Source organism: Lipotes vexillifer, unplaced genomic scaffold, assembly GCF_000442215.2.
Source record: "Lipotes vexillifer unplaced genomic scaffold, Lipotes_vexillifer_v1.1 scaffold948, whole genome shotgun sequence".
NCBI lineage: Eukaryota > Metazoa > Chordata > Mammalia > Artiodactyla > Lipotidae > Lipotes > Lipotes vexillifer.
In genome coordinates, this window is record NW_006793764.1 from 3102935 (window position 1) to 3112963 (window position 10029).

Sequence of the window (10029 nt, forward strand, 5' to 3'; positions counted from 1 at the left end):
CTGGCGCCTGTCCTCTGCAGTGGGAGGGGCCACAGCGGTGAGAGGCCCGCGTACCAAAAAAAAAAAAAAAGAATTAATCTTTAAAAATATCTGGCTGCAGGCAAAACCTACATTTGATTAAGAAAAATAGGATCCATTCACATGGCCAGCTTTTACATGTTTCATGGGCATCAGATAGCCTTGCTGGTAAAAGTCTTAGAAGCTGGCCAACTGAGTTTTTTTCCTCATTTGAGAGGTGCCCACAAACATACCAATAGCAACCTATTTGTAATTTTACAATAGAGTGCAGTTTTTAACAGGATGGAGGAATTGTTGACACGTGAGAAAGAAGTCATTGCTCAAGTTTGTCTCAACCTTCTGTCCTGGGCTGCGAGGCTGTTTAACCTGTAAGGAATTGCCATCCCTGAAGAAAATGCTGTCTGTCTTACCTTTATTCTTTCTTGAGTATCAGCTCCCTAAAGGGCGGGGGTGAACCTTAACAGCTTTAATCCTTGTGGTAAGAGCTGAATCTAACTTACTATAAGTCACTTAAAACTTATCTTTAAATCTACTTCTAAGTGGCAGAAAGTTACTTTATTTTGAATTGATAAGATTTTTTTTTTTTATTGGAGTATAATTGCTTTTGGGATTTCCCTGGTGGCGCAGTGGATAAAACTGTGCTCCCAATGCAGGGGGCCCGGGTTCCATCCCTGGTCGGGGCACTAGATCCCACATGCATGCTACAACTAGGAGTTTCCATGCCACAACTGAGGAGCCCTGGCGCCATAACTAAGGAGCCCTGAAGCTGCAACTAAGACCTGGCTCAACCAAATAAATTAAATAAATAAATAAATAAATATTTTTTAAAATTTGCTTTACAATGTTGTGTTAGTTTCTGCGGCACAGTGCAGTGAATCAGCCATATGCGTACACACATCCCCTCCCTCTTGGACCTCCCTCCCCCACCATCCCACCCAACTAGGCCATCACAGAGCACCAAGCTGAGTTCCCTGTGCTATACAGCAGGTTCCTACTAGCTATCTCTTTTACACATTGTAGTGTATTTATGTCAAACCTGATCTCCCAGTTCATCCCACCCTCCCCCACCGTGTCCACACATCCGTTCTCTACGTCTGCCTTTCTATTCCTGCCCTGCAAATAGGTTCATCCGTACCATTTTTCTAGATTCCACAAATATGTGTTAATATACGATACTTATTTTTCTGTTTCTGACTTCACTGAGTCCATAACAATAATAATAAAATTTGAGTGTGCCTCTTTTAAAACCTGGTAGGTTTAGGTGGCTTCCTAAAATAACCAAAATTCATCCTTAAAGTGTGTATTTTTACATGTTTAATAAGTAAAATCAGAATAGTCTGAATAGTATTTAAAATATTTTAAAATATACATACTTAGTAAATACAGTGGTTTTTCTTGAGAACAATGCAAAGTCCATAAATCCCCAGAGCTTTGCCAGTTTTAGTTGAATACTTTATTTGTTGCTTTGCTGGCTTATTTACCCCTTTTCTTCACACAGTGACATTTTTTCAGTGCCAAATCCCACACAATCTAAATTGTTACAGATAGAGGGTTTGCTATTTGTGGTACTTTCCTGTAGGCAACTGTATTGTCAGTAGAACACACCTGTTAAGATGTACTGAATTGTTTTTTTTTTCTCCCCAACATTTTGTTTTGAAAAGTGTCAATTTTGTGGCAAATAACTCAAATAGCCTTCACCTAGTTTTACCAGTTGTTAACATTTTGCCACATTTGTTTCATTTCTCCTTTTATTCCCTTTCTCCCTCCCCCGTCTTCCTCCCCTACCGCATCTCTCTGTCTCTAAATGGTGTTTTGGAACCACTTGAAGGTAAGTTGCAGGCAACATGACCCTTTACCCCTAAATATTTCAGCAGGTATCTCCCAAGGATAAAAACATTGCCCTTCATAACCATAATGCCATTATTACTCTTAAGAAAGTTAGCATTAATATGCCTTTTAATATATTATGGTGCAGTTAATGCTGAAGTTGCTCCAAAATAATGTAATCCACCCCTACCCCCATCTCTACCCCATATTGGATTGAGGATCTAGTGAAGTTTCATGCAGTGCATTTGGTTTTTATGTCTCTTTTAATCTAGAACAGTCCCTCTGCCTCTTTTTCTTTTTTTTTTTTTAATGACATCGACTGTTTTGACAAGTGAAGGCCAGTGGGCTTACAGACTGTCTCACATGCAAAATTAATTTTGCATACATATTTTTAAGTCATCCTAAAAGCCAGCCTTAGTTTTCTGAACACGTTGATGAAATACGTGTTTGTGTGTTTGTCTTCTAGAGTATGGTCTCCGGCTCGGGAGTCAGATCTTCATAAAGGAAATGACCGGAACAGGTCTAGCATCTAAAGATGGCAACCTGCATGAAGGAGACATAATTCTCAAGGTGGGTGGAAAAGGGCAGAGAACAGCTGGGTTCATGCTCAGCTTCCTAGTCTGTATTTCCACGTTCAAGTGCCAACTCAGTGAAACTTGGTTGAGATATGAGTCAATAATAAGACAAAGCCAGGAAGAGCAGCAGAGAGATCATTTTTATCAGGAAAACCAGACTTGGAGATTTGTAATAGTGTAGTGTCAGTTAAAAAAAAAAAATCTTGGGGGTTCCCTGGTGCAGTGGTAAAGAATCCGCCTGCCAATGCAGGGGACACGGGTTCGAGCCCTGGTCTGGGACGATCCCACATGCCGCGGAGCAACTAAACCTGTGTGCCACAACGACTGAAGCCCGCGTGCCTAGAGCCCATGCTCCGCAACAAGAGAAGCCACCGCAGTGAGAAGCCCACGCACCACAACGAAGATCCAACACAGCCAAAAATAAAATAAATTAAGTAAAAATAAATTTTAAATAAATTTTAAAAAAAATCTCAACAAAGTCTGTCTTCTTCCCTGTTTATTAAAAGTTTAAGCTCCTGTTCTCTAAACGAAGGAAAGATGAGAGGGCAAGTTGGTGGTATATGAATGCTGAATATTTAATAGCTTTTGTAAACCTCTCTAGTCAGGAAACATGTTCCAGTAGTAAACCAAACCATCGTCTTGAGCTTGGAAGTTAAATAAATTAGCAGAGTAACTTAAGTACACTACAGCTTTCTCAGGCCTGTGTTTGGGTTCCAGGCATGTGGGGTTATATTTAATTTAAAGGATAATTCATTTTTATTCAGTCAGTCATCCTAAAGCCCACGTCTGTTTGAGTAACTGAGCCAGAGCCCTTAACTTTTTAGAAGAGGAAAATGAGAATTTTCTATTTTGCTGTGGGTAGTTGTGTTGCATGGAACATTACTGTTCTTCCTAAACACAGATAAATGGAACCGTAACTGAGAACATGTCTTTAACGGATGCTCGAAAACTGATAGAAAAGTCAAGAGGAAAACTCCAGCTCGTGGTGTTGAGGGACAGCAAGCAGACGCTCATCAACATCCCCTCCTTAAATGACAGCGACTCAGAAATAGAAGGTAAAGAAAGGGGAGGCTGTGAGCTGAGCTGGAGGAGTGTTAAGACTGTTGTTTCTGCCTTGTCATCTCTATTTAGCATAGCCATTCACCTGCAGGTTAAATTTCTAACAGAAGCCTCTCTTTTAAACTTCAATTCCAGGTTTGGTTGGTATTTTCTTATTGAAGGGTCTGTTGAAATTAGGATTCCAGTATGAAATTCTGGTGTACTTGTGAATCCCAGCAGACTCTGATTTAGGCCATTGAAAACAAAACTTGTTAGTAAAAAAATGTATGTGGGAGTGGTTCACAGAACTAACCACATACATTTGTAAATTGCTCGTTCTTGTGCTTTATCATGTGATTTTTTTTTTGAAGTGACTGTTAATATTTCCAACAAAGAGAAGACAATATAGAGGATAGTTAAAACTGGTACACACTATAATAGACTCAGTCAGAATGGCTGAATATTCTGGTATTCATTGGTTAGCAATCTGTGTCACCTCTTCTCTTATGAAGCTATAGTCGTTTCTTTTTTTTTTTAATTTGAATCTGAATTTTACATAAGATAACACTTATTTATTTGGTCTCTCTTCATTTATTTCCACAGCCAAATCCAACTTCTTGTCCTTCAAAATGGTCTTGTGTCTTCTTAGCCCTTTACTTTTTGGCGGGGCGGGGGGCTCTTGGGCATGTCTTTATTATTTATTTTTATTTTTTTAATTGAAGTATAGTTGACATACAGTACATACGATAACATTTTAACCATGTAAAAATTACCAATAAAAATAAGTAGGCATGCTATTTCCTACTTAACCATCTAGTATTGGCTTTGTGCAGAAAAGTTTAGAAAATACTAAGTTCTCAAGTTTAGAAATGGACTTGTTGCTTTTTAAAAGAATTACTTTATAAAACCTTAAAACTTGGTTTAATTTCTGCTATATACAGTGTCTAATCAGGTGGTTACTGCTCTGAATACAGGAAAACAAGTAGAGCACAGGAAGTAATGCCAGGGTGCTAGGAGCTTACGGGTTATTTCCTTGTTACTCCAAGTGTGCTCCTTAGCCCACTAGCAGCATCGTGTCATCCAGGAGCTTGATGGAATTGTAGAATCTCAGGCTCGGCCCAGAAGAGTTGCATTCTAACAAGATCCCAGGTGATATGTATGCACATTAAAGTTTGAGAAGCGCTGGTCTATGTGCACACTCAAAATGAGTGTGTGTGTGTGTGTGTATGTGTGTATATACACAAATATAGATTGACACATACACACACACATATATTCCCATCATTGGATTTTGCCTCTTCAGTGTCAGCTTTGATGGAAAGTATGATGAAAGAGGAACATAAAATTCTGGATTTAGAGCCCTCTTTGTTAATTAATGCCTTTCCTTTCAAACGATCAGATTCTGAAAGACTCTCAGACTAATAGCACATTTACTGCTTGCCCTCTCTTCCGTTTCCCCTGTTTCCTTGCCCAGAGAATAGAATAATTTCTGGCACAGGTCTCAAATGTTTTATTAAGAAGTCTTTTCTTATTTTTGAAATCAGATATCTCAGAAATAGAGTCAAACCGATCATTTTCTCCGGAGGACAGACGACAGCAGTATTCCGATTATGATTATCATTCCTCGAATGAAAAGCTGAAGGAAAGACCAAAGTAAGATGATGAGTATTTTCCCTCGCACACATCCCTGTGAGTGTACGCACATACGTATTTGCAAATCTGTCACATGATGAGACATTAACATGACGTGTGCTTAAGTTCAAGAGAGGACACTCATAGCAGATGGTCCAGGATGGGCGCCACACCCACTCCCTTAAAGTCCACTGGGGATATTGCAGCTGCAGTGAGCTCAGAGCCCAGCAAGGAACCCACATACCAAGAGGAATCCCCAGGTGAGGCTCATTTTAAACAGTAATGTTCAGGTGTCAGTGCTTGGTAATTCCAGAAGGTGGCTGGAAAGAGAGAAATTACTTTAAAATCATTTTTATATATGGAAGAGGCACTCCTATCTCATTTAATATTGAGAAAAATATAAAGAATAGCAGCTCTTTCTGTGTGCCAACAGGGTGGTCACCTTTTGTTATGTTTCATTAGTCATGGTCCTTTTGTCTCCCATCCCTGATCCCAACCTGAACTGTTACCTGCTCACAACACTTCTGACACCAACTGTGTGGGTTTTGTCCTCTGCCCAACTACCAGTTCTCAAATTCTCCAGACAACGACCGGGTGTCCTACAGTTCAATTCAGTTCTGGCACTGACTACCCAAGTTCGTGCAGACCCCGCAGGTTAAGGGCTCAGTCTCACAAGATGCCCCCACTACAGGCGCCAGTCACGAGTCCCGGGTTGCCGCCTTCACTTCCGACCAACCAGCTCTAAACTGGGGGTTCCCATGACCCTCTCCTCAAGTTTGATAATTTGCTAGAATGACTCACAGAACTCAGGAAAGCACTTTATTTACTATTATTTTTTTTTATTTTTATTTTTTTAAATACAAGATACAATTTAGGAACAGCCAAATGGAAGAGATCCATAGGGCAATGTCTGGGGAGAGGGTGGAGAGCTTTCCTGCCCTCTCCAGGCACATCACCCTCCCAGCACCTCAATATTTTCACCCACCCTGAAGCATTCTGAATCCCCTTGTTTATGGAAGCTTTGTCATGTGCGTGGCTTTCTCTTCCTGGTGACCAGCCCCACCCTGAGGCTATCCAGGAGTCATCTCTTTAGAACAAAGGATGCTCCCATCACCCAGGAAATTGCAAGGGATGTAGGACCTCTGTGTCAGGAACTGGGCTCAAAGATGGAACATTAGAGCAAAAGATACTCCTGGCACCCCTTTCACTCCAGAGATTATAGGGACTTTAGGATCTCTGAGGGTGGGGCAGAGACCAAATACATACTTCTAATTATGTCACAGTCACATTTTGACAAATTTGATTAATTGAAGTCCTTTTATGTCCCATTTCTGATCTCAACTCCATTCCCTATCCCTGCCCCCAACCCCATAAAATTATCATGATTTAAATGCATACATATTTATCCATGAAAAAAAACAGCATTATTACATGGCTTTTAAATTACTTAAAAAATGCTACCTGCTTGTAAATGTGATTATGCACCTTGCATTTTTTTTTTTCAAGCATTTATTTATTTATGTTTTTGCGGTACCCGGGCCTCTCACTGTTGTGGCCTCTCCCGTTGCGGAGCACAGGCTCTGGACGCGCAGGCTCAGCGGCCATGGCTCATGGGCCCAGCCGCTCCACAGCATGTGGGATCTTCCCGGACCGGGGCACGAACCCATGTCCCCTACACCGGCAGGCAGACTGTCAACCACTGCGCCACCAGGGAAGCCCCACCTTGCATTTTAAAGGTTTATTTTCTTCTCACTTCTTCTGAGAAATCATTGACACCTACTAATGCCTCAGAATTAAACTTAAGGCAGTTTTGTTTGACGTGATAACATATATGTAGCATAGGGTACAGACTTGAATTTTTTGTGGATTTTGTGATCTTTATATTTAGAGACAAGACAAAACCTGTTAGTCCAGGTTGGTAATGATGTTTTTTAATCCACAGCTCCTCCACCAAAACCAGCCCCAAGAACTGTTCTTCGTCCGAGTCCTGAAGATTTAGCAATATATGGGTATGTATTTCAGTCTTTCTTGCTTTCCCCCTTTCTTCCTCCACACAGCTCTATCTCCTTAATGGAAATTTGGAAGAATGGTTCTCTTAAACTATAGATGGTGATTTTGCATATAATCAGCTGCCCTTTAACCAACCCCTCCTGCTACTGTTTGTGAGAAAGAGAAATCATTTGTAGGATGAGTAAAATGTGGAAGTGAGTGAATGTTAACTTTGTCTGCTTGTCTGCTTACCTGGCTAGTTTTCCAGATGTTATTTTGAATACTTGAGTTTGCCAGATCAAGAACGCCCAGATGGAGGAAGTATTGCTTAAGTATGGTGCCTCTGTAGGGGCTATAGTGACAGGTGATCCTGCATGTGGAGGGATGGGAGAAGTGATACAGTGCTCTGCACTTGACAGTGAGAACCCCTGCTTCCAAGCAGTGGCCTCTGGATTAGGATCCTGCTTCCCTGGACCCAGGCTGTGTCTCCATTTGACAGGATCCCTATGGGGTCAGCAGGCTTTCCTTTGAAAGAATCCTGAAGTAGGAATCAGATGGCCTTGATTTTTGCTCTAATCCTGCCCATTATTTGCTTTTAATCTTGAATGAGTTTACTTAAACATTCTCTATTTCTATTCTTCACTGGTAAAGTGGCCTGCTGATATTCATCTCACAGCCCCAAGGAAGATAAAATTATAGATTATATGAGAAAAATGAGAGTGAGCTTTTCTTTTTTTTTTTTTTTTTTTTTTTTTTCGGTTTGCGGTACGCGGGCCTCCCACTGCCGTGGCTTCTCCCGTTGCGGAGCACAGGCTCCGGACTTGCAGGCTCAGCGGTCATGGCTCACAGGCCCAGCCGCTCCACGGCACGTGGGATCTTCCCAGACCAGGGCACGAATCCGTGTCCCCTGCATCGGCAGGCGGACTCTCAACCACTGCACCACCAGGGAAGCCCTGAGAGAGAGATTTTAAAAGGGTAAATCACTCTATAGATAGAATAAATTAAATTGCTCACTGCTAATGTTGGTTTCCCTTTACCCCGCCCCCCCCACCCCCGCCAAAAAAATCTCCCATCTTTCTTTCCTGAAATGGAACCCATTGCAGCCCCAATACCAAAATGGTGAGGTTCAAGAAGGGAGACAGCGTGGGCCTCCGGTTGGCCGGTGGCAATGATGTTGGGATATTTGTGGCTGGCATTCAAGAGGGTACCTCAGCGGAGCAAGAAGGTCTTCAAGAAGGGGACCAGATTCTGAAGGTAGGAAATCCCAGCCCTGTTTCTAAATGTTACTGGGAAATGGGGTTTTCTGGAGGGTCTTACATAAGGGACAGGAAAGTGGTCCAGCTTGTGAAAATAGACCAACTGCAGGTTTGTTGCTGCCAAGCATCAGGTCTCTGTTTCCTTCGAATGGGTCCTGTCCCCTCAGTCCTGGAACCCAAAACTCATCCCTATGTCTGTGGGGCTTTATAGTGTTCAAGACCCTCACAAAGATTTTTATTAGTTTGATTAACAATAAAATGGAGACTTCAACTAAAGGCCTAGGTGGAAGAGCTTTCAAAAATCTTGCTAATGGTTGGTTTTTAGTTGATTCCCCTGCTTGGTTGTCACTCTTTAGGCCGTGTGCTATAACTGAACAAAGGTGGGTATTGGCATCAGATTATCTGATTTGAATCCTTTCCCAGCTTCATATTAGTCTGTGGCCTTGGCTTCGGCTCTGAGACTCGGGTTTCTGTATCTGTTCAATGGGGATAAGCATACCTGCCCCGCAGGCACCCTGGGAACATTAGAACAGATGATACTCGCAAGGCGCCCAGCAGCGTTCTTGGCACAGAGTAGGAAAGTCAGTGTCTGTTCTTTATCCTGTTGGAAACTAACGAGTTGCTGCCACTCAGTGTGTTACTTATATCTAAAATTGTCCAGGAAGTAGAATCCCTGGTTAATCAAATATTGGTACTTTTCAATTTACTATATATATGTTTGTATAATCTGTTGGTTTAAAAAAATGATAACCAACTCATCTTTGACATTTTATCATGTATTTTCCACTGACTTCAGAATTAACTTCAAGAACACGCCCTGTGGCCCTATCTTGTGACTATAAAAATACAGATGCTGGGGAATTGTCTACACCAGAATTTCTGCTTCTGTAAATTTGCATTTCTTATGCGTACTAGGTGGTCTGGTAAGAGCGTCTAGCCTCAGAGGAGAGGGGAGAAAAGCAGAATTCTCAAAGGAAGCAGGCAGAGCACAAAAAGAGGTGGTCCTTTTCCTTCTTGGCCCTTGGCCTCATGGTGGTAGTTCAGATTTCATTTCTGGAGCCGGTGAAGAGCAAACCTTGACCTTGAGCTTTGCTGAAGCTTTCCAGTGACATTCTAGACCCTCTTTGGCTCTGGACAGGATCCTAGAAGACTAGGTGTACCTGAGTGAACCTCAGGGTACCACATGATCCTAGGAAATAGCACTTACCAAGTGCCACCGATAAGAGCCCCATTTGAGTGCCAGCTTATACCAATTTACTCGTGGGCTGATGCCAAAGAAGAAAAAGCGTGTTTTCTAACTGATGTGGGACTGTAGGAAGTCAGGTAGGAATTTGTAAACTTTCGCTCACGAAGGTTCAAGGATGACATATTTTTGTACCCTGTGGGGAAAAGGATTTTCAGAATTTTCATGAAAAAAAATAGTAAATTCACTTAGGGGCTTGACAGACCTCTCTAAGTCATTAAAATGAGAGTCACTTCCATGTGTAAAAGTCGTGATACACAATGTTTTCTACTTGAGAAAGTGTCTTGTTTCCTGTTACCACCTTGCCGACAAGGAAGAAACTGTGGGAACCAGCTTCTTCTTCTTCTTTTTTTTTTTTTTTTTTTTTTTTCGGGTCCGGGGGCCTCTCCCTGTTGTGGCCTCTCCCGTTGCAGAGCACAGGCTCCGGACGCGCAGGCTCAGCGGCCATGGC

General features: G+C 41.9%; 1 protein-coding gene across 3 annotated transcripts in view; it reads left to right on the forward strand.

Moving 5' to 3' along the window:
- TJP2 (tight junction protein 2) overlaps positions 1–10029 on the forward strand; it is a 137170-nt gene that overhangs the window by 104801 nt on the left and 22340 nt on the right. For all 3 annotated transcript variants that reach the window (XM_007466773.1, XM_007466772.1, XM_007466774.1), the window contains 6 exons: positions 2312–2415; positions 3322–3475; positions 5003–5111; positions 5217–5350; positions 7033–7099; positions 8183–8333. In XM_007466773.1, coding sequence (XP_007466835.1) covers positions 2312–2415; positions 3322–3475; positions 5003–5111; positions 5217–5350; positions 7033–7099; positions 8183–8333 — 719 coding nt within the window. The remainder of the gene's footprint in view (positions 1–2311; positions 2416–3321; positions 3476–5002; positions 5112–5216; positions 5351–7032; positions 7100–8182; positions 8334–10029) is intronic.